At 36.5% G+C, this 25,026-nt stretch overlaps 1 protein-coding gene and 1 pseudogene across 2 annotated transcripts in view; one reads left to right on the forward strand and one right to left on the reverse strand.

The window, feature by feature from the left end:
• ADGRG7 (adhesion G protein-coupled receptor G7) overlaps nucleotides 1-25,026 on the forward strand; it is a 63,430-nt gene that overhangs the window by 10,379 nt on the left and 28,025 nt on the right. The window contains exons 2-10 of the mRNA XM_079101387.1: nucleotides 632-745; nucleotides 1,749-1,853; nucleotides 4,551-4,663; nucleotides 7,029-7,178; nucleotides 8,474-8,574; nucleotides 19,269-19,402; nucleotides 19,501-19,608; nucleotides 22,666-22,826; nucleotides 23,479-23,634. Coding sequence (XP_078957513.1) covers nucleotides 632-745; nucleotides 1,749-1,853; nucleotides 4,551-4,663; nucleotides 7,029-7,178; nucleotides 8,474-8,574; nucleotides 19,269-19,402; nucleotides 19,501-19,608; nucleotides 22,666-22,826; nucleotides 23,479-23,634 — 1,142 coding nt within the window. The remainder of the gene's footprint in view (nucleotides 1-631; nucleotides 746-1,748; nucleotides 1,854-4,550; nucleotides 4,664-7,028; nucleotides 7,179-8,473; nucleotides 8,575-19,268; nucleotides 19,403-19,500; nucleotides 19,609-22,665; nucleotides 22,827-23,478; nucleotides 23,635-25,026) is intronic.
• Nucleotides 15,164-17,870, reverse strand: LOC306670390 (uncharacterized protein NKAPD1-like; annotated as a pseudogene). Its single transcript has 2 exons — nucleotides 17,222-17,870; nucleotides 15,164-15,309 (listed from the first exon to the last, which is right to left on the reverse strand). The product of its transcript is annotated as an uncharacterized protein NKAPD1-like (transcript).

The raw sequence follows: 25,026 nt of genomic DNA on the forward strand, positions 1-25,026 counted from the left end.
GGCCCATGGCGAGGGATCAGGTGACAGGGTAAGGGTGCTGCCATGTCCAGTCTTGATGGGCTCCTCCTTTTATGGGTCTTGGGTGAAGGGATTGCATCTCGTGAGGGTGATAATTTTCTGTGTCTGGCATTCCTGATGTGATTTGTGACAACTACATATCCATGTGCTCCTGATTTAATCTGATAAAATGGCATGTATGAATTATTTATCAATTTGTGCCTTATGGTTGTACTGGGAAGATGGTGGTTGTTTACTTCTACAAACAAGGTGTAGAGTCATTCCTCATTGGCACTTGTCCTCAAATGGGGTAGGTGATAGCAAACTGCTACTTTACAAAATGGAGTAATTCAGAGTCAGGCACAGCCTGAATACTACTGTTCTATACATCACGGAGTAACACTGAACAGATCATGACCTACTCTTCACCTAGTTAGAATTCTACATCTTGTGTAGATTCTCAGTGTGTGTGTGTGTGTGTGTGTGTATTTGTTGATGATGATATTACAAAGGATATTTCTCAGTAATGATACTCAAAGTAATGGTTTTACATCCAGAGTTAAAAAGCCACAGAACTGAAAGGAGAAACTAATCTTCCAGTTCCCATATTATTCTATTATTATTGTTTCTTTAGTAACAGTTGCTCCCGAGTCAAGCAGCCCTATAGCGTTCTGCAGGAATGGTGGAACCTGGGAAAACGGCAGATGCATTTGTACAGAAGAGTGGAAGGGACTAAGATGTACAATTGGTAAGTTACTTGAGGTAATACTCGGGTGAGGTTTAGGTGATCCTTGTATTAATGAGAACATCAGCAAAACTTCTAGAAACTTCAATTAGCAATTATAATCAATGGATATAATGCCAATTAACAGGTATAATGATGATGCTTTTAAGATATGTTTAATAACTCAAGAGTCAAAGGCAAGTTTCCCTCTAGTGCTATTTAACTATGTTATCAATACACCTTATCCATTTCTTGACTGTCAATTTTCTCTATAAACTTACAGGTGTGTTTCCTTCTAATCCAGGGCAACAGGCCATATGTTTCCCTCAGGTCCTTTCAATTGCAGATATACCATGTTACCCTATTTAAAATATCACATTTTTAACATATTTAGCTTTTCAGAAATTGAGATGCACCTCCCTATCCACTACCTATATACTTAGATGAAGTTCTTGTCTTTTCTTTTCCTTGAAGAGTTATTAATTTAGTGGTTTGATTGCCATCAGTAGTGTCTCAGAATTCAAGTTCACGGCTGTTTCTTGATCTGAAGTGTACGTCACACTCTTTACACTTTATGCTGCCTGCTTGAGATCCAAAGCCCTACCCGCCCCCTCCTGTCATTTTTTATATTCCCACCCACCTGTACATCTCACACACCTTTTTGCTTTGACCCACATCCCCATGATGGCCTTTGTCACTGTAAGCTGCATATTTTTAATTCTCAAGATTCTAACTCATTTCATATACATCTTCCTTGCCAGTGTATTAGTGCTCACCTTCTACTTCTACCTAGGTATGTATTTTGCACACTGGAACCTGTTACCTAACAGGTTAGTCACACTAATGGCAGTCACTTAATCAGATAGAAAAGTGTGGAAGTTCCTGGCAGACCAGTGGATTCTCTAAAACATCTATTACTTTTCAAATTACATTATATAGGTTCTGAACTTTGACTTTTATCTAGGTTCAAATTTGAAAAAGAAAAGTTTAATTTCTAATGAAAAAAATATTTTTCTTTCCATTACAGCTAATTTCTGTGAAAATAGTACCTATATGAGTTTTACTTTTGGCAGAATTCCAGTGGGCAGGTATGGAACTTCTTTGCAAACATGTGACAAGAACACTCTGAATGGTATGTTTTTTTTCCAAAAATTTCCTCTCTTTGGGTATAAGATTCTTTAGCTGAGTCATACCTATCATTCCTCCAACTAGTATTAAAACCCTGGGAGAGGTATCAAAGAAAGGGCTAGTTCCCTTTTATGATATCAATGTTCAAAGTTTGTGGTGGTTCTTCACATAATTGTAATTGTTCTAAAAACCTTAATATGGATCATTTGCTTGAAAATTCCTCTTAATGCTTACTGAATTGAATTTTCCAGCTCTCTCTGTCTCTTAGAGTTTGATCAGGTGAACATTTTCATTTTGAGTTAGTTTGTATCCATTTAAAAGAATTAGTCTATAGACTTGTACTATATCCACTTTCAGACTGCAGCTTTCCAGGTAGAGAGGTAATAAAGTCTGTTTGTAGTCATCACTCCTTCATCTCCTTAATCATTTCAGTTATCCATCTTGGAATGTGACCTAGCTTTGTCATATCTTTCTTGAACACGACAAATTTATTTGCATAGAGGCATTCTGAGTAAAGGAGCAAATAATATTTTTCCCTCTCCAATATGTTCCCTTATAACATCCTGGATGTTGATGATTGTTTTATTTCAATGCCACATGGGATAATATCTTCTTAGAGTAGCCTTTAGAAATCCATGGATCCCTTTCCCAATAGCTAGTACCTACTTCATCATATGATTTTCCCTACATGTTTTCCTGTCCCTCGTTTGCATTGAGTTTCATCTTATCAATCTTGCAGATAATCCCACATTTCCAGCAGAACCACATATCCCAAGAATACAGTCAACTCTAGCTCCTTTACAAAAATTTTTGATGGGACCACTGTCAGTAACAACCCTGAGGAGAATTTCACATTTTACTTAAACATTTGTGCCTATCAAGGAAAACTAAAAACTAAATAAAGTATGTAAATTGGTCTTTCTATTATTGCTTCTTTACTTTATTTAATCCAAGTGATTGTCCAGATCTGAATCTTATTTGCAGAATCCAGATTCTTTTGCTCATATAGATCACCATCACTCAAATATTCCTCCTGATCTATGCTTCACAAAGGTCCTTCTAGCCTCTTGATCAAGAACTCAGAATGTAAAAAGGGACTTTAGTTGCTTTGTCACTTACTGCACATACTCTGTATACCATATTATATTATGTGGTGTGCTTATGGGTACCAGTTGTCTTATTTTTACATGTCTTACATATCTTAAATATTACATAATGAATTATAAAACAGATATGACCAACAAAGCATAATTGTGTGCTATGTATTAGGAAGAGTAAAAGTGCCAGTAATATATCCATGAATGAAGGTCATCAACATTTAGTTGATATATATCACTTTATTGAGAGGAGAGAATCACCATTTTTCATTGGGTTATTTATTTTTCTTTTCTGAGTAACTATTATGAAAATATGCTTATTATATTTCCCTTTGAATTTCAGATCAAGCCCTTAATATAATTAAAGATACACATCTTTAATTTGCTTTTAGTTTTATATTAAGAATTGCTTCTAATTACTCAATTTTATACTGCAAGTCACTGCAATACATTTCAATGATTTTGGGGTAGGGATATTCATAATTGTAGGTCATACTGAGGAAAAGAGGCACTTGATATGTGGTCACTTCAAAGTTATTTACATCCTGAGTATATGTTAGAAATTTTCATTATGTCATAGAGGTAGAGACATCATATAAATTAAGAGTGATTCAAACTTCTATCTTAAATGTTATTGAATAATCTCTAACTTGTGCCCCAGGAAGCAGTTGCCCAAAACTGGTCCTGAGGAAAAATTCTGACCAGATGTCCCTTTAATGGTTGTAGCTATAGCAGCTACTTAAGTATTAGCCATAGGACAGTGAGGTAGAGAGGCTTAGGTGACAATCCTAAGAAATAAACCAAATCACCTAGGAAACCCTTAAGAGTCCACAAAACATCTAATAGGTGCTGTGGTACAATAGAAATATGCCTTTTACAAGTTATCCATATTTACATAAAGAAGAAGAGATCAACATATCATTCAATATATACTATTTCTAAGCTCTCAGCCATCATATCCAATTCAAAGCCATTTTGTCCCTGATGGTTACAAGGTAAATCTTCCTTGCAAACATCAAAGGAAGTAAATAGTCAAATGGTCTTTTGAACTCCAGATTTAAAAATCAAGACAACTGGTATTTACCTAAAATACCGTTGCAGAAACTTACTTTTTCTGTTGCTATATATTAGATCATCCCAAACTTATTAACCTGAAATAATAATAGTTTAGATTTCTCACAGTTCTGTAGATTGCCTGTGGCAGCTAGACTGTGCCAGAAAGTCTAAAATAGCTTTGCTCACATATCTGAGGACGTGGGTGCCGGCTCTTGGCTCAAGCACCTCAGTTCTGCTTTGCAAGGTCTCTCTCCAGTAGGTCAGATCTTCCTTACATGATAGTCCCAGGACATCATTCTAAGAGGATGAAGGCTGAAACGTTAAGGCTTCTGAAACCTAGGCTCTGGAACTCACACATTTCTACCACATCCTATTGGTCAAAGTAAGTTCTGGTTCAGCCAGGATTTTGGGAGTGGAGGAACAGACTCCACTTTTGGATGGGAGGAGTAGTAGAGTCAGATTGGGATGGAACACGTGAACAAGAGCAGCAGTTGCTGTGCATATTTTTACAGATCCTGTGGTTTTTTTTTTTTTCTTTTTTATTAAAGCTGGCAGTCCAATAGCAACCCGGATGTGCAGTCAGTCTAAATATGGAGAGATAGAATTACAAAATGCCACAATAGGAAACTGCAATGAAAATCTGGAAACCCTAGAAAATCAGGTATGCCATTTGATGGACAACTAGAAGTTCTGACACTGGGCAAAGTCTTTGTTTTTCAGATAACCCACGGTCCAATCAATGTTTCCAATACTCGTAAATTAGAAATAACAAAGCTAGAAATAAAAATCACTCTTATTTGTTTAAAGTTGACATCTATTTGTGGAAAAGAACAATTGGACTTGTTGCTTTGGCAGATTTCAGCAAATAGTAACCCAGAGCACATTTTAAAAGGACTTATCTTTGTAGACCAGTGACATTTTGACTGAAAATAGATCCCTAACGTTTGTGACCAAAGTGAGCTATTTTGGTGGTCTGCTGGATCAGAATGAATAGGAAAAAATCTATGACCAAAGACTGAGACAGTAAGCTCCAAACCCTGCTGATTGTGGGCTGTGATCATGAGCAGGTGAACGGGAAGTGCATCAGACTAGATATTTTTTCATGCAGATTAAATTATTTTGATGAAGGTTGTAGGCAAATGGAACACATGGAAGAGCTAACACTAAGGGCTAAGCAAGGGGAGGAAGAAGAAATGTGCCTTTATTTAGGTCCATTCATATGCCAGGCATGTTACATATAGTTCATTTAATCCTTATTAAACTTTTGTGAGTTGAATGTTATTTTCATATTACAGACAATTGTAGATAATAGCACTAGCTAATTGACGAGCACTTACTGCATGCCAAACACAGATACTCCTGGACTTATGATTGGGCTTTGTCCTGATATACTCATTGTAAGTTGAAAATATAAACTGCAGATACAATTAGGCCACCTAACTTACCCAACACCTTTGTCGAGCACCATGGCACACTGTGGACTTTATTGGCTGTTTATCCTCATCATATGGCTGACTGGGAGCTGTGGTTTGCTGCTGCTGCCCAGCATCATGAGAGAATAGTGTCTCACATATCACTATCCTGGGAAAAAAATAAAAAATCAAAATTCAAAGTACAGTTTCCACTGAACATGTACTGTTTTCACACCATTGTAAAGTCAAAATATCACAAGTCAAACCATGGGAGTTGGGAACTGTACTGTGCTGAACGTTTTGCATATATTCCTAGGTTTTAAAAAGCATTTTTAACATTATAACACCATAGATAAGTATTAATGTATCCATTTTGCAGAAGAGGAAAATATGGTTCTGAGAGGTGAATTGTTTTGCCCAGTAAGCACAGCCAGAAAGTGATAAAGTTACAATAAAAAAAAAAAAAATCTGATAGCAAAAAAAAAAAAAAAAAAAAAAAAAAAAAAAAAAAAAAAAAAGAAAGTGATAAAGTTGCTCTCAGTTTTAAAATCCACACTGTCCTGCACTGACTCCCTAATCACAAGATTGGCAGGTGTGGGTGGGGTGGGGAAGGGAGTTTGGTTGTATAGGTGTCTGTTAATCATACAGAGTATAAGAAAGACCACAGAATTTGAGGTCTGACAAGACAGTGTGTGATTCTTAACTCTGCCATTTTCAAGCTGTGCGTGTGAGCTCCTTAACTCCTCTGAACCTTTAAATGGGGATGAGGATGCTCTACTTACAATGTTGTGTGTGGTCTGTTACACATGGTAACACCGCTAAAACATCTAGCAAAGTGCTGACCCCGCACATACAGGGATCTGGGTATTGAATGAGACGTTTATCTGTTTCTGTCTACTGATTGGATATTATTTCTGACTTCCCTGAATGTGAATTGCCTGTGATGTTGGTTTGATTTTTGAAATGATGCTGCCATCTAGTGGAAAATTAAGTCCCCTCCAACCCTGACACCAAGCTGCTCTAATGACAGTACAGATAAGCACATTTCAGCCTCAGCACAGAGCCTGGGGCCAGTTGATACCTGGAGAGGTTGTGTAGGTCAGTGCTTTCCAAACTGTGCTGAAAAGCCAGTTTAAAAAAATTTCCAACCCATCGCTGACCAATAATTTTGTAAAATACAATAGCAGAAAAATGAAATATAGATACATAAAAAACAAACCCAATTTTTAAATTATTTGTTGTTTAATTATTTTATTATCAGCAGCATAAAATTGTTACATGAATTTCTGATCACTTGCTCTCAGGACTTTGTAACAGGTAGTGAACTAGCACTGGTCCTTGGAGATACTTTGAGTAGCTCTGCTCTTGATAAAGTAGTGTGTTACAGTTAATCAATCCTTGCAAACAGTAAAGACTGAGAAAAGCATTGGTCTGCTTGTACTGTGTCCTTTGTACAAGGAAAGAAATAAACATGAAAATCTAGATGGAACTCCTGAACACAAGTTCAGGAGATTGAGGCTCAGCCAAATTTCAGCTTGTTTGCCTGCAGTTGCTTGCAAAGTGTTTAGATATAATTGTATAAAGTCAGGAATTTTTTTTTAATTTTGAAAACAGATAGACAATATCACAATGGACTCTAAGAATATTTCCACTGAAGCCCAGATTTTAACATCTGATGCCAGTAAATTAACTGCTGAGAACATCACTTCTGCTACTAGAGTGGTTGGACAGCTCTTCAATGAATCCAGAAAGGCTGAAGCTGAGGTAAAACTCAAGACTTTAAAAAAATAAGGGGTGGGGATGAGAAAGACATACCAAATTCTACTCCTCATACCATGGTACAATTTGGGCTTGGTTCATTTTCTTAAGATCATTTTGCAGAATACTCTCAAGGATACTCAAAGATATTTTAAAAGGGCTCCTTGTCCAAAAATCTTCCTTTATGATAATCACATTGATCTTTATTATGCTAAATCTTCCAGAAAATCCTGGAACAAACATATCTCTTTTACTTGATTAGTTTGTTTACAAGCTGCATTTGACCTGAACATCCCTCTCTGATTCCAAGTAACTCATGTTCCAGAGAACTCACTCTGGAACATACTTTTAAACCCTGATTTCTTTGTGATAAGCATATTTGCATTTTGGTCTAGGCTTTCTGGAAACTTGAAGCCTAGTTTACATTTGTGGTATCACAACCTGGTAAACTCTGATACCTGAAAACAAGACACTCAATACTCAATACTCAATATTTATCAGTTGTTAGAGCTTGAGAATTGATGAGACTGTGCTATAAATCACCAATATGTACTGACCTAGTGCTTGCCCACGGGATATCAGCATAACTCCTTTCTTCTATTCCCTTTAAGTGTCTTATTTCAAAAAAAACAAATATGTACTGACCTAGTGCTTGCCCACGGGATATCAGCATAACTCCTTTCTTCTATTCCCTTTAAGTGTCTTATTTCAAAAAAGTTTTTTTTTTTTTTTTAAGTTATACTAGGTCCTTTGGAAGGTAGGTGGAATTCAAGTCACAAATTAATAAAAACAGAAAAATATAGAATTTATAGAAAGATTAACTAGTAAAAACAAATAGTAATCAAATGCCAAGATCATCTCTCTGACATACACCTGAGTTTTTTATTGTAAGAAAAATACAAATAATTTTATTAAGTCTGATTGCTTAGATAACTAGTAGGTTATGCTGTAGTCTGGGTTGGCATGTTTTAACAATCAGAGCCCTGCACTCTTCTTATTTTGTTTCTGCTTTTGTATCCAAGCATTTGCCTTTAAGTTCTTAGGAATGGAATAGGGTTCTGTGAAGGATCGTATTAAGAGATCATATTTAGAGACCTAAGCCTCCTAATTCATTATTTAATTTGTATTTTCACATTTCCTTGTCTTGAGTCTTTCTGTCATCTTACATCGGTCAAAAACTAAAACTTTAATTTTGAAAAAAAATATCATAAAGATGCTACTTGCTACATAATTCATCATCACCAAGGTGATGATAAGGTATGCTATGTCTTCTGTGATCATCAGTGCCTTCTCCTTGGCAGGCAAAGAAAGTTGCCGTCACAACAGTGAGTCAACTTCTGGATGCCAGTGAAGATGCTTTTCAAAGAGCTGCTGCTACTGATAATAGTAAAGCCTTTACAACGTAAGCACAATTTCAATTTGGAAAGAAAACTTGACAAAGTGCCATTTAGCTTTCTAGGCTGAAACATGAATAGAGAATGCCTGTTTCTCTCATGGATGCAGCGAACAACCGATTCCTCTGAAATACAGAAAGAGTCATGGCCTAGAGATAGTGACCGGGATGATTTAGATCAGAACTTGTTTCCTTGGCCTGAGTTTATCATGGTCACGGTCAAGGGGTAACCTCCACACATAACAGGATCTCTTCAAACTCTGTTCTCTAGGCACAGAGCTGCAGAGAACAGTCAACTTACATCACTTGCAGGATACACTGCTAGCCCCCATCCTATACCTCAGTGTTCTCTTCCAATACCCTGATGTATTTTGATTAAGCTTTATTTAGCTTTCTCAAGGCTATGTTAAAAAAAGAAGGATCATCCAACTCCACTTGCTTTGTATGTTCTTGATTACTATGTGTCGTATATTTATACTAAAACTCATGTGCTTTATTCATAAAGGCCCTCACCAGGATTTACTGTTTTTGAACCCTTTATGCATTTAAGTATGCATGCTTTTTGTAGAAAATTTAAAAATATATTGTTGAGCAAATTTTAAAAAGTATCCTTTATTAACATGTGGCCATGTGTTAAAGATATTTCTCTCTGTGGACATGCATACAAATGTACACACATCTACATATATAATTGCATACTACATTGACTTATAACCAGTTTTTGTCACTTCATACCCTATAAACAATTTTTTAAATATAAATACTTCTATTTCTATATCATAATTTTAGATTACCACATTGTATGAGTGAAATTTTATCTAATCAGTTCTCAGCTCTTCTGGACATTTAGATTGCTTCAAGTCTTTTAATGTGATAACAATCAACATTCTTGTACATAATCATGGTTTGCATGATACATTATTTCCTTAGGTGAAATTTTCTGCATGTATTTCTTAGTTTTCTAATGCTTATAACTAGCACCTATTGTTTAGCCCTCAAAGTAGAAAAAAAAAAACACACAAAAGCATTCAACTAGATTATAATTCTGAAACAGGTGGTAGAGGTCTTAGAGACAAGTCTACTGGTTTGTGACTTCGAATTTCAGTAGGAACCTGAGTCCTTCTTGTTTTTCTTGAAGTAGAAGGAAGTGGCTATGGGGTCAAGGTCTATGTTTACTGAAAAAGGAGGTGAGTAAGTCAGAAAGAGCTCCTGCTGATCAAAGCTGAAAGCACATGATGGCAGAGTTTTCCTAGGGGGCCAGAAGAGGACTGGATGTGGTTGGTGAGAAAACTGAGGAAAAAGAAGTTGTGGAAATGACCAAGAATGTCACAGGTCATCCCAGCAATAAACAAGTACGAATTTTATTGGTTTAAGATATAAAGGAAAGGACTGGGTTTGTGGCTTAGTGGTGGAGCGCTTGCCTAGCACGTGTGAGGCACTGGGTTTGAGCCTCAGCACCACATAAAAATAGATAAATAAAATAAAGGTATTGGGTCCATCTACAACTAGAAAAAAATTTTAAAAAGATATAAAGGAGAAAACAATTTTCTGTGATTTATGTGTAATATCCCAATAGTTTCAAAGGCATTGCTTAGAGGATTTATAAAATTTAAAAAATAGAACACATTGAAGTATGAAATAGTATATCCACACTTCCTCCTTTTTCTCACTGAGTTTCTATTCCATTTAATTTCTGATCATGCTCTATCAGTTAACCCTCTACCACGTAATCATTTGCATAAGCTCTTGTGGACTCTGATCCTTTTATCGTTCAGTTAGACAAGTCTTTCACTTCACTCCAGCCCTAGGTCCGGTTACCAACCCCTCAGCTTTCCCCAGAACAGAGTCTAGTTCTGTATAGATGATTCAACTAACCATGGAACAAAAATATTCAGGAAAAAAAAATTGTGTCTATTTTGAACTTTACAGACTTTTTTCTTGTCATTGTTTCTAAAACAACTATTTATGTAGCACTGGCATTGCATTGTATTAGATATTATAAGTAATTAGAGATGATTTACAGTATACCAGAGGATGTGTGTAAATTGCAGGCAAATACTGCACAATTTTATGCAAGGGACTTGAGAAATCATTTCAGTATCTGTGTGTGTGTGGCGGGGAGGGTTGCCCTGAAATCAATCCCCTATGGAAACTGAAAATGACTGTACTCTTGATGAGCTGCCAACAATGATCAATTTTTACTCTCCTCTCTCCAAGGGAAGGAAACCAACTGATGCTCAGGGCAACCCTTGCTTTCCCAACTCCACCCTCTGGGCCTACGTCCAGGTGCAGAGTCTGCCGACAGTCGCCAAGCCTCTATTGCCATTCTCACTCAGACTTCACTCTTCTGTCATTAACAGTTTCCTCTTTGTCCCTCAGCTACAGAATTCCCCTTCTAGTCCATTGTTTTATAAGAAGAGGTGAAAATAAGAGCAAAAGGAAGACTAGGACAGGAGGTGAGACTCCAACCCAGCTTCAACCACCTCAGGTGGTCATGGCCTCCCTTTTTCTAGCAGCCATTCTCCTTTTCCAAATTGGAAGGAGGCAGAATGGTAATGTGGGCAGAGCTCTGGAGTGCTGGATGGATTGCTGCTGGTGGGGAATCATAGTACAGTTAAGGGACTTAGGACTTTGCTTCTCCATTTTGAGCTGGTTGCAAAGACTGATCTATAATCGTGGAACTGGGCTGCTGTACTGAAGGTCACACCTGCCCTGTTTGCCTAACTTGAGGGATACAAAACGGTCTCCTCACACTGACCACTTCATCCATTCACATTTCATTTTTCTGTTTGCATTTCTATTTCAGCTAGTCTTCTCTGGTTACCCACTGAAGTTATCTTCACCCAGAAGATTACTGCAAAGCAGCCTATGGAATCTTGTGAAACCCCAAGTACAGGATCATAATATAGCTGGGTCTTTTGAACCCTAGGAGATAGCTTTGTAGTTCTCAGAAGAAGAGTTTGTGGGTCTTCCCTTGTTTTCAACAGGAAGAATCAGCTTTTAATTTTGAATTTGTTCTTATTAACTATACATGATGGTAGAATGTATTTTGATATATTATATACATACATGGGGTATAACTTCTCATTCTTCTGGTTGTGCGTAATGTAGATTACATTGGTCATGCAGTCATATGTGCACATAAGATAGTAATGTCCAATTCATTCTTCTACTATCTTTTCTATTTTCATTCCCCCTTTCTTCCATTCATTCCCTTTGTCTAATCCAAACTACTTCTGTTCTTCCCTAGTCACCCCCCTTATTGTGAATTAGCATCTGCATATCAGAGTAAATATTCAGCCTTTGGTTTTGGGGATTGGCTTATTTCACATAGCATGATATTCTCCAGTTCCATCCATTTACTGGCAAATGCCATCATTTCATTCTTCTTTATGGCTGATTAATATTCCACCGTGTATATATACCACATTTTTCATTATCCATTCATCTGTCGAAAGGTATCTAGGTTGGTTCCATAGTTCAGCTATTGTGAATTAAGCTGCTATAAACATCGATGTGGCTGTGTCACTGTAGTCCTTTGGGTATAGGCCAAGGAGTGAGATAGATGGATCAAATGGTGGTTCCAAGTTTACTGAGGAATCTCCATACTGCTTTCCATACTGGATTCACCAATGTGCAGTCCCACAGCAATGCATGAATGTACCTTTTCCCCCACATCCTCGCCAACATTTATTGTTGCTTGTATTCTTGATAATTGCCATTCTGACTAGAATGAGATGAAATCTCAGTGTAGTTTTAATTTGCTTTTCTCTAATTGCTAGAAATATTGAACCTTTTTTCATATGCTTAACTGATTGCATTTCTTCTCCTGTGAAATGTCTGTTCAGTTCCTTTGCCCATTTATTGGTTAAATTTTTTTTTTTTTTTTTTTTTTTTTTTTTTTTTTTTTGGTGTTAGGTTTTTTGAGTTCTTTATATATCCTGGAGATTAATGCTCTATCTGAGGTGTAGGTGGTAAAGATTTTCTCCCATTCCGTAGGTTCTGTCTTCACATTCTTGGTTATTTCCTTTGCTGTGAAGAAGCTTTTTAGTTTGATTCCATCTCATTTATTGAGTCTTGATTTTACTTTTTGCACTTTAGGAGTCTTGTTAAGGAAGTCAGTTCCTAAGATGATGTGATATAGATTTGGGCCCACTTTTTCTTCTGTTAGGTGCAGGGTCTCTATTATAATGCTTAAGTCCTTGATCCACTTTGAGTTGATTTTTGTGCAGGGTGAGAGATAAGGATTTGATTTCATTTTGCTACGTATGGAGTTCCAGTTTTCCCAGCACCATGTGTTGGAGAGGCTATCTTTTTTTCCAATGTATGTTTTTGGCACCTTTGTGTAGTATGAGATAGCTGTATTTATGAGGCTTGTCTCTTCTGTACCATTGGTCTACATGTCTGTTTTGGTGCCAATACCATGCAGTTTTGTTACTATAGCTCTGTAGTATAATTTAAGGTCTTATATTGTGATGCCTCCTGCTTCACTTTGCTTACTAAGGATTGCTTTGGCTATTCTGGGTCTCTTATTTTTTCCAAATGAAATTCATGGCTGCTTTTTCTACTTCAATTTTTTTTTTTTTTTGAGTTGAGAAAGATAAATAACAAAACAGTTTTATTGCTTATACTTGACAAAGAAAAGATAAACATGGGGGAAAAAAACAGGCAAAATATGTATTTCTTGGGAAAGAGACAAGTCTGCTAGTATGGTAGGAGGGAAAGGTCAAGACACAAAGAGTCAACTTCCTGGAGATGCTTTATCTCACTAGCTCATTTTCCCAAATCTGTGCTTGCAATCAGTACTTAAGAGCACAAAACAATGCTAAAACATACACATTAAAAACTCCTTCCAACAAAAATTTCACTTGCTCCAAGAAGATTAAGAAGTAGTAATTAAAGACTCTTCTTCCCACTTATTAGTTTCCACTTATGCCAAGGATAAAAATATGTACCTTGGAACATTGACAACTGAGTACCGAAGTATTAGTATTTCAAATAAATATCCCAACCGCTCATAATCCAAGTGTAGGGCACCTCTGGCCAACCATGTATTTTAAAACCAAGCGTTTATTAGAATTTATTCCATAAAGAGAACTAATGTTAGTAGTTAGAACTATAAAGTACCAACCACTTCATGGAATGTCATCATAGCTATATTTTGCTGGTGTCTTAAATTGTCATGCCACCATGAAGTATTTCTCTGTTACTCATGGAAAAAAGCCAGGGAGGTCAACTGAAGCTGCTCTAGAACTTATAACCAATTAATGGAAGAACCAAAAGTCTGAGTTCTTAAGTTTTTTATTTAGCTCATAAAGTGACAAAAAGGAAGAAAATGACGATATATCACTTGACCTTTTCTCTAATAAAGAAAAATTCACCTTGTTCTGCCAGCATTCTTTCAGTGATATTTGACTTTCTGAAGAAATAACATAGTAGGGATCACAATATGGCAAAGAGAAGTAATGTGGTTTCTCCTTGGTGCTTTAACTCAAAGGCAGACTGGGAAGAAGTAGCTATGTCCCCGAGAAGGCTGTTTCACTTTGGGACTGATTCAACTTTGTTTCAGGGAAAATCGAAAAGTCATTAATAGAATTAGAAATGAACAAGGAAGATAGAGGGCTGGGAGGACAGCTCAGGGGTAGAGTGCTTGCCTAGCATGTGCAAGACCTTGGGAATGATCCCCAGACTGGGGGAAAAAAAGGGAAGACAACGTTTAGACACTTAGTTGGCTGTTCCTATCCTGAATCCCCTTCAGCACATGATTAGCAAACTAATTCCTAATTCTTTCCCAATTGGTAGATCTTTTGACAGCTGAAGAAATAATTTTGAACACAAATCTGTTTAGGCAATATACAGCAATGGAACTAGAACTGGAACTATCCAGTTACTGTGTATTAGGGGTACAGTAAGCATAGCTGCAGATCCTGTCCAGCAGGGAAATTGGACTGAGAAAACCCTAAGCTCTCTTTTAACAAGACTTGTCTTGGGTCTTAAACATGAAAGAGTTTGTTCTTAAGCCCATTTTCTCATTGAATAAACCAGACCACACTTGTGGGATCCAAAAACCCAAGGATCAAAACACCAAGGCTGAAGACAAGTCAGCTGAATAAACAGAACATAGTGTTCACTTTATCAAACCATTCTACTTAATACTGCTTTCTGATCAATCCCTCTTGATCTCAGCCCTCAGTTTCCCCAACTTCAACATTCCAATTGGTATACCCAAGTCATTATTGGATTCAGCTTTCTGGGTTCCTTAATTTGCTATATATGTCCTCTACACTAAATGTGATCATTTGCCAAAAAAGTAATCTCTTCAAGAAACCTTTATAACAAAATACCCAGATTCCCTATTAACAAGAAAAGGGGGTCAAGTTTAACAGGCCAAAAGAGAAGACAGGAGTCTGTCAAAACATACAGATGACCCAAGACAGCTCTGACCTCAGACCCCCTTGCTGAAGAGTCACTGGAAAGACTCCAAGATGTAAGAGCTGTAAATAACCAGACTCAAATGGGAAATACGAATGTTTCCCATTTAGCCATTGTCTGAGCTCTCAGAAGGCCTTTCATCTGCAGCCACTTTCCAGTTTGTGCTTTAGTTTGTCCTCTCCTGTATTTCATTCTTAGCTACAGGGATACAGACAATTTTATGACTTCTTTTTGGCTTACTCAGTGTCTCTTCCTCACTCTCAGAACTGGTGGATGCTGAATCATCTGACTGGGAAGTGTCACTTTCTGCCCCTACAAATAAAGCAGATTTTTTTTTCATTTTTTTATTTTTTAAATATAAAAAATTTTTTTGATTCATTGTACACAAATGGGGTACAACTTTCATTTCTCTGGTTGTACATGATGTAGTCACACCATTTGCATAATCATACATGTGCATAGGGTAATGATGTTTGTCTCATTCCATTATCTTTCCCCACCCCTCATTTCCCCTACACAATCTATCCTTCCTCCCTTCTTCCTTTACCCCACCCCTCCATAATGTATTATCATCCACTTATCAGAGAAGTCATTCGGCCTTTGGTTTTTTGGGATTGATTTTTTTCACTTAGCATGATATTCTCCAATTCCATCCATTTACCTGCAAATGCCATAATTTTATTCTTCTTATGACTGAATAATATTCCACTGTGTATATATACCACAGTTTCTTTATCCATTCAACTATTGAAGGGCATCTAGGTTGGTTCCATAATCTAGCTATTGTGAATTGAGCTGCTGTAAACATTGATGTGGCTATATCACTGTAGTATGCTGATTTTAAGTCCTTTGGGTATAATCAAAGAGTGGGATAGCTGGATCAAATGGTGGTTCCATTCCAAGTTTTCTAAGGAATCTCCATACTGCTTTCCAGAGTGGGTACACCAATTTGCAACCCCACCAGCAGTGTATGAGTGTATCTTTTTCCCCACATCCTCACCAACACCTATTGTTGCTTATATTCTCGATAATAGCCATTCTAATTGGGGTAAGATGAAATCTTAGGGTAGTTTTGATTTGCATTTTTCTTATTACTAGAGATGTTGAACATTTTTCATATATCTGTTGATTGCTTGTAGATCTTCTTCTGTGAACTGTCTGCCCATTTCCTTAGCCCATTTATTGATTGGATTATTTGTATTCTTGGTGTAAAGTTTTTTGAGTTCCTTATAAATTCTGGAGATTAGTACTCTATCTGAAGTATGTATGGCAAAGATTTTCTCCCATTTGCTTCACATTGTTGATTGTTTCCTTTGCTGAGAAAAAGCTTTTTAGTTTGAATCCGTCCCATTTATTGATTCCTGCTTTTATTTCTTGTGCTTTGGGACTCTTGTTAAGGAAGTCTGGTCCTAAGCCAACATGATGAAGATTCAGGCCTAGTTTTTCTTCTATTTGGTGAAGGGTCTCAGGTCTAATTCCTAGATCCTTGATCCATTTTGAGTTGAGTTTTGTGCAGGGTGAGAGATAGGAGTTTAATTTCATTTTACTGCATATGGATTTCCAGTTTTGCCAGCACCATTTGTTGAACAGGCTATCTTTTCTCCATTGTATGTTTTTGGCACCTTTGTCTAGTATGAGATAACTGTACTTATGTGGGTTTGTCTCTGTGTCTTCTTTTCTGTACCATTGGTCTACCTGTATATTTTGGTGCCAATACCATGCCGTTTTTGTTACTATTGCTCTGTATTAGAGTTTAAGATCTGGTATTGTGATACCTCGTGCTTCACTCTTCCTGCCCAGGTTTGCTTTGACTATTCTGGGTCTTTTGTGCTTCCAGATGAATTTCATGATTGCTTTCTCATTTTCTATGAGGAATGAATGTCATTGGGATTTTAATTGAAATTGCATTAAATTTGTATAGCACCTTTGGAAGTATGGCCATTTTGATAATATTAATTCTGCTTATCCAAGAATATGGGACATCTTTCCATCTTCTAAGGTCTTCTTTAATTTCTTTCTTTAGTGTTCTGTAGTTTTCATTGTAAAGGTCTTTCACCTCTTTTGTTAGATTAATTTCCAAGTTTTTTTTTTTTTTTTTTTTTTGAGGCTATTGTGAATGGGATAGTTTTCCTAATTTCTCTTAAAGAGAGTTTATCACTTATGAATAGAAATGCATTAGGTTTATGAGTGTTGATTTTATATCCAAAGCAAATTTTTGAGAGACTTTTTCCTAGGTTTTTTTTCTTGAGCTTTTGTGGTTGTTTCCTTTTCCTGGTGCTAGAAGCCCAGGTTTCTTCTGAGAATTCACTTGAGGAATCTGCTGTATACCTGTATATCTGTGACTTCCTTCTTGCTTTTCTTCTATTTTGTGTGTGTATGTGTGATCTTTTTTTACTGCTTCTTCTTGTGAGATTTCTTTGATGTCTTATGTTTGCAGTATTCACGAGTAGATGATTTTACCTGGGGAGATGTTTTTACCCTATTCATAATATCTTGATCAGTTTGTTTCAAACTCTGCAGGGTACAACTCTTTATAGTCACTTTATAGTCACTGTGTCTGGCATATTAGCTTTATAATCATATAGCTTCTTGTTCCAGGATTTAGCCTTCAGAAAATCATCTTCCAGTGTCCCAGCAATTTCATTCTTTGGCCTCCAGTAGTCTCTCTGACTTTCTTCACCAAAACCATCACTACATGTCTGACTTGAACTGCTGGGTAACATTTTCCTTTTGGTCCCCTGATAAGCATCTTCCATCTGTTTCTCTAGTTCTCTCATTTTCCACGTATCTGATTCTTCCTGAACCTTCTTATGAGCCTCTGTATGCTGGATGACATTCCTCAGGAGGACTCTCCCCAGTGGAACCTGCGACATTCTTCAGTCCTGTGACGCAGCCTCGCACAGTGGGCTGCTTCTTCTATTTCTAGGAAGAATGCCATTGGACCTTTAATAGGAATTGCATTAAATCTGTATAGTGCTTTTGGTAGTATGGTCATTCTGACAATGTTAATTTTTCCTATCCACAAGCATGGGAGATCTTTCCATCTTCTAAGGTCTTCTCCAATTTCTTTCTTTAGTGTTCTGTAGTTCTCATCATAGAGGTCTTTCACCTCTTTTGTTAGATTGATTCCTAACTATTTTATTTTCAATTTGTACATGTTCTTACAATGATATAACAACCTGTCTTATGTTCTCTAAATCATGACTTTCCAGATAAAACTGCTGCTCCTACTAGAAAATTCCCATATGAAAGAATCTGATGACTTCTTTTAGTTTGTGGCCAGTCTCTGAATTGGACTGGCTACTTGGGGGCCATGTTGAACCTAATCAGTTATGACAAGAAGGGGAGGGGAAATCATGTGGTAGAGAAAAAATGGCCCAAGAAGTAGCTGTGAGTAGAGCAACTCTGTGAATGTGTTTGTGAACATAGTGAACACTCCCATATATCTAACATGTCTTTCCCTTTATCCTGTGTGTGCCAGAAGGTGCTCCTCCTGAAACCCTGAATGTTTCACAGCACTTGTTAGTGGGAACTCAACAGAAGTTTATTTGGTTGCTCAACTGATGTTCTTAACAGATTGGAGTTAGATATTCCTCCTGGTGAAAGCAGTCCTGGGGTATGATCATTCACCACCAAATGGGAAATACAGAGTGTGAATTGCTGAAAATTCATAAAATGGAGTTATGAAGGGAAAAAATTTGGAACAGGGATTAGCCAGAGTAGAAAAGAACATTATGAAAACCACAGTGTGTAGTTCATAGTTGAAGCAGAGAGCTCAAGTCTCCAATCTTCTGTGGTTCCATTTGAAATGATCAACTATCAACAACTTAGAAGAGATATTTAGAACCCCAAGGCACTTGGGTGAGGATAGGGAAATGAATAAATGGAAATTGATTCTGACCACTACAGAAACAACTAGAAGTTCATGCTTGGGCAATGCTGGGTAGTAGCCCCATCCTTCTGTGTGAAGGGTGGTATTATAATGAAAGACTGTTTCTGCTGGGGACTCTTGTCATTCTTAAGTTCCAGATTTCTGGATCTATGTGTAAGATACCTTCAATGCGGGCAGTTCACCAGAACATTTTTTAAAGGATATATAACAAAGTAAGACTATTGTGAAGAAAAGCAGTTATTTTTAGGTGATTATCCAAGTCATTGTGATCAAGTGCATTCTGTGCTTATGTTTTTTTACTATGATATGAGAGACAACACACATCTGATGTTACAACAATTCTCTAGAATATTAAGTTGCTATGTTTCATTCTGTGCAGGCTTATTGAGCAAATGGAGAGTTATTCCTTGACTTTGGGCAATGAGTCAGTTGTGGAACCTAATATAGCAATACAGACAGTTCATCTAGAAGACTCTTCAGGGTCTACAGGAGTTCGCTTCTCGGTGTTCAAAGGTGAGCTGTTTTTCTCATGTGCTTGTAACAGCAAAGATCATTCTGATGCCAGTTATGATTAATGCTCTGTTTTAAAATCCTTTTTTTTTTCTTCATAGGATCAAGTGAATCTCTAGTTTCTGGTTCAACATCTGTAGATCCAAATGTGGACAGACTTGATCCAGATGGACGCATCGAACTTCAGATCTTGCTCAGTTCCCAAAAAAGTAAGTCTTAAACTTTGTTACATTTTTAAAAACACACTCAAGTTTTCATAACTGATAGCTTAAAATCCACGGAGGGAGAAAATGATGTCTCCTTAGTTCCACACTTAGTATTTTGGTCTGAGTATGTTTGTATTCTGATATAAGTAATCTCAATTCTAGTATTCTGAGTCACTGAGATGATATATTTTTACTTTTTCAAAAACTTTTTTTGAAGGGTAGCAAAATTGAAATGCTCAGGTCATGCACACAAATCTGTATTACCACAAAAATCTTGCTGAATTGGTTTTGTTTTACATTTATATGTTTTAAAAATATTCAGTCATAAGCTCTGCCCATATTTACTGGTGGCATGACACTCACAGGCTCAGACTCATCCTGCAGACTTACCCTTACTTGGCATGATTTTCACTCAATAATATCAGTTTTAGGTTATCTCCTCTACATTCTGTTCTCTATGGTCTCCCTACCATTTTGCCCAGGGCCTTTCAAGAACTAGAAAGAGTTGTAGTCTTCAAAGTCTAATAAATAAATAAAATGAATAAAAGGCATCTCCAAATTTAAAAAAAATTCTAATGCCCCGAAGCACATATTTTAGAAAGAATATATTCTTAATAGAACTGAAAAAGTAAAAGTATTTTTTGAGTATCTGACATGCTGAATTATAATTTTGTTTCCATTTGCTTTGGCCGTATGTTTATGAGAGTGGGAACTAAATTTAAGTCTTCTATGCTTTTTGTATTTCTTATTCAAATTTCATGCATACATAAAAGTGCAGAAAATAATGTAAGGGGCACCTGTGTACCTATTGGCAAGGTAAACAGAGTCATCCCTCAGTGTCTGTGGGAAATTGGTTCCAGGACTCCCTCAGGATACCAAGATCTGGAATGCTCAAGTTCCTTCTACAGAATGGAGTAGTATTTGCATGTATTCTACACATACCTTCCTGTATGCTTCAAATCATCTTTAGATGATCTAATGCAATGTAAATACTGTATACATAGCTGTTGTACTGTGGTATTTAGGGAATGATGACAAGGAAAAAAGTCTGATGCAATTTTAAAGTAGAAATTATCTTTCCTTTTTTACTTGTTTGACAGTTCTTTTTCCATATTTGTATATAATGGTGGGATTTATTATTACATATTTGTACATGAACACAATATAACAAAATAATTTGGCCAGTATCATACCTTAATATTTCCTCTGTAAAATATATAGATTTTCAAATCCATGGTTGGTTGAATCCAAGGATATGGAAGCTTAGATAAGCATGGCCAAGTGTATTTGCTTCAGACCTTAAAAAAAGAAATGAGGGGAGAAAAAAGAAAAAGAAAGATATAATTACTCTGAAGATACAGAAAATAATGACAATAACTTAGACCCAGTTTCTTCTACTATAGTCTCACAAAACAGATCACTTCTTTTTCCTCTTTCCACTTTATTTATCTGTGCATTACAGTTGTACATAATGATGGGATTTTTTTGCTACATAATCAAAATACCCACAATATAACAATGTAATTTGGCCAATATTACTCCCCAGGATTTCCCCCTTCCTTCTTCTCCTCCCACCCTTGTCCCTTTCCTCTATTGATCCCCTTCTGATTTTCATGAGATCCCTGCTCCCCCTACTTTACTTTTCCTTTTTCCTCTCTAGCTTCCACATATGAGAGAAAACATATGACCCTTGACTTTCTGAGTTGGCTTATTTCATTTAACATAAGGGTCTCAAGTTCCATACATTTTCCTGTTGTGACATAATTTCATTTTTATTTATGATTGAATAAAACTTTATTATGTATATATATATATATATATATATATATCACTTTTTCTTTATCTATTCATTCACTGATGGACACCTAAGCTGGTTCTATAGTTTGGCTATTGTGAATTGTGCTGCTATAAACATGGATATGTATGTATCACTGTAGTATCATGATTTTAATTCTTTAGTATAAATACTTAGGAGTGGTATAACTGGGTCATATGTGGTTCCATGCTTAGTCTCTTGAGGAACCAACAATATGAATCACTTTTGACCCCAGAAGTACAGAGGTTTTCCTCCACGCAGCAAGCAAGCAAGCAGTTCTGTAATGTCCCCCAATTTAATTCAATTCTGACATGTTCTACCTGAAGACGTATGGCTCACAGGTTAAGGGTTCAGTCCCCTTCCCCCTTACAATGTTGATTGTAAGCCCTAGGTTGTTTTACCAGTGCTTCTGATTAACCAGTTATAAATTGGGGTTCCCATAACCCTATTCTTGGGTTCAATTAATTTGCTTGAACAACTCACAGAACTCAGGAAATATGTTTACTGCTTTATTATAAAGAATATTATAAAGAATACAGATAAAGGGATGCATCGGATGAGGTCTGAGAAAGGGATACAGAACTTCTGCTTCCTCTGAGTTGGCAACCCTCCAGGAACCTCAGCTATTTCAAAATATGAAATTTTGCAATATGTTCCACTATTTCATAGCTCTTTGAACCTCATTCTTTTGTGTTGTTATGGAGACTTAATTGCATAGGCATGATTGAAGCATGCACAACTGTATAGAGTTGTGAATGTCCAGGAGTCTAACTGAATGCTAATAGTCTGAGTGGGGAAACCCATGAAGGTCTGTCCATTCAGATTCTTTTTGGCTGCTCTGCACAGCATTCTTTCCTTCTGGGTATGGATTAGAACCCTTTCTGAAATGGGGGTCTTATGATCTATCAGATCAGGAAGGTCAGAGAATTTCTTGATGGCCAGCTCCAAGATAGAAAGATGGAGGAAAATTAGCATTTCTGTGACTTATCTTGGGAAGAGAAAATTCTAGTTTCTATGACTGTCTTGGGTAAGGAGTCAAGAGCCAGGAACGATGGATGACAACCAAAATGTGTATATCATAATATTACAATAACATATTGCAATTAAGTAAAAACTCAGCCAGCATACTGTGTCTCCTATACCTGACTTCCATAGTAGGTAACCATGCAGTTTAGCAATGACATGGAACTTTGTTTCTTGTTTGCCCTAGAGTTTATTTATTGTTTTTATTGTCTCTCCCACAGGTACTAATGTGTGTGGTTTTGTAGTATATCAAAACAACAAGCTTTTTCAATCAAAGACTTTTACAGCTAAATCAGATTTTAGTCAAAAAATTATCTCAAGCAAAGTGAATGAAAGTGAGCAAGATCCAACCGTTTCTGTTGAAATGGTCTTTAGCCCAAAGGTGAGTTTTCCTGGAAACAAAAAATAGAAAATTCAGGCTGCTCTTAGTTACAAAAGCAGGCATAATTTGGAAAAAGAAATCCATAGAAAATCTCTTTGAAAAAATTTTCAAAGTATTAATTTAAATCTTTCTCCCATTTAATCTTTTGTCAAATTTGTTAAACGCAAAGTTAAGTAATTTGAATTTTATATTATTTCCCTCCTCAATCTATAATAAAAATGCTAAGTACAGATGTGATTTCTGGTATGATTATCTCTTTTTTTTTGTATCTGTCCATTCAGATTCTTCTTGGCTGCTTCTTGAAAGCATTCTTTCCTTCTGGGTATGAATCAGGACCCTTTCTGAAACGGGGGTCTTGGGATCTATTAGATCAGGTAGATCAGAGAATTGAACCAGGAATGCTTAACACTGAACCACATCCCCAGTCCTTTTAATTTTTTATTTTGAGACAGGGTCTCATTAAGTTGCTTAGGGCCTTGCTAAGTTGCTGAGGCTGGCTTTAAACTTGCAATGCTCCTGCCTCAGCCTCTTGAGTCACAGGCATATGCCACTGTGCCTGGCTGTTACGTTATGACTATCTTATCTTGTTAGTTTTTTTTTTTCAATTGATCATTAAAATATTGGTAATTATAATTGTTCTGTCAACTCACAGTACAATCAAAAAGAATACCAACTCCATGCCTATGCCTGTGTTTACTGGAATTTTTTAACAAAGGATTGGGACACATATGGCTGTTATAAAGACAAGATTGCTGATGGATTCCTGGGCTGCCGCTGCAACCATACCACTAACTTTGCTGTGTTGATGGTAAGGATGTCCGTAGTAATCTCCTTCTAGACAAGAATTTTCCTTATACACAATTCTAGTGTGTACTAATTAGAATTGACTTTGGGTTTTAGCTTATGTAGATTCTCACCTTAGATTAAATAGAAAAATCAGGGAATGATTAGTGATAGGACTAAAGAGAGAAGTGCTGATAAAAGCAAGTAACATATAGCAATGTGGTCTTTTTGTTTGTTTCATATTTTATTACATCCATGGCTTGAAATTTTTTATTGAATTTCAGCAGATATTGGAAATAGAAAAATGAATTCTGCAGAATTTCACAAATAAATCTTCCAATTTCCATGAACAAATGTTATAATTCATTGGCTAAGCAATTATAATGCTATGAACATTCACCACAATGAATGTGCTGAAATAGAAAACAGGCAAAATGAGACAGAGCAGTGTGGTCTTAAGATAGTCAAATTGAGCATGCAATTTTAATAATGGAAAGTGAGTCCACGTGTGAAAGAGGAACTGACAGATTCCGTTCCACTAATCCCCATGTTCTAAAGTATGAAGTTGTTATGGCCAGAAGTAAAGCTGCATAGCTGTGTGTTTGGGGCAGTTTCAATGCATAGCCATATTTGTGCATTTTAAATTTGTCACCCAAAGTGTTTTCCATTGGAATTGTCCAAGTTATAAGTTTTAGCTCGAAGATATAATAAAAGCAACAGGTCTTGAAATCAATCCATCTGTCTTGTAGTTCCTCGATGTATTCCCCAAACCTTTTAACACCAAAGCTATCCTGTGCAAATAACTGGTAACACTTTGTTCTGGTGTACAGGTGTATATGCATTTCTGAAAATTCTTGGGTGGTTCTTTCAGGATGAAGGACTTCTGTATGTTCAGTTTCCAGAAACTAATTTTTCAGTGTTAACTTACATATTTGATGGACTGTTAACTTACATATTTGATGGAATGTTTGGATGTGAAGTGGAATGGGGAGATATGTACAATGTCTTCCCCTTATTAAGGAGCTACAGTGCTATGCATCTCTCAAGAAGAAAGAGGTGCTTTTATCTCCCAGTAGCTGTGATGAAGCCATACGTAGGAAGGAGATTCAGATTAATTCAGAATCATTATCAAAGAATAGACCCTTGCTGTTTTTTGAGATAACTATAGGTTTTTCCTGTTAATGATCAAACCTCTCTTACTTTAATAAATTTTGTTACTTCTTTTCTAACAACTTATTTTATAAAGGGATCTGCTTTTTCTATCAGAGGATACTAAAGATAAAATTTTAAGTTTTCATTTTCATAAATTCATATCATCATATCATTGAGTAGCTGAGTAAGTCCCAGGTTTCTATACATATTAAATGACACAAAATATTTTGTCATAATTATCTTTTCCATTTTTTTGAGGTTAGAC

The sequence above is a fragment of the Sciurus vulgaris genome (genome assembly GCF_902686455.1).
Source record: "Sciurus vulgaris genome assembly, chromosome: 10".
In the NCBI taxonomy this organism is placed as follows: Eukaryota; Metazoa; Chordata; class Mammalia; order Rodentia; family Sciuridae; genus Sciurus; species Sciurus vulgaris.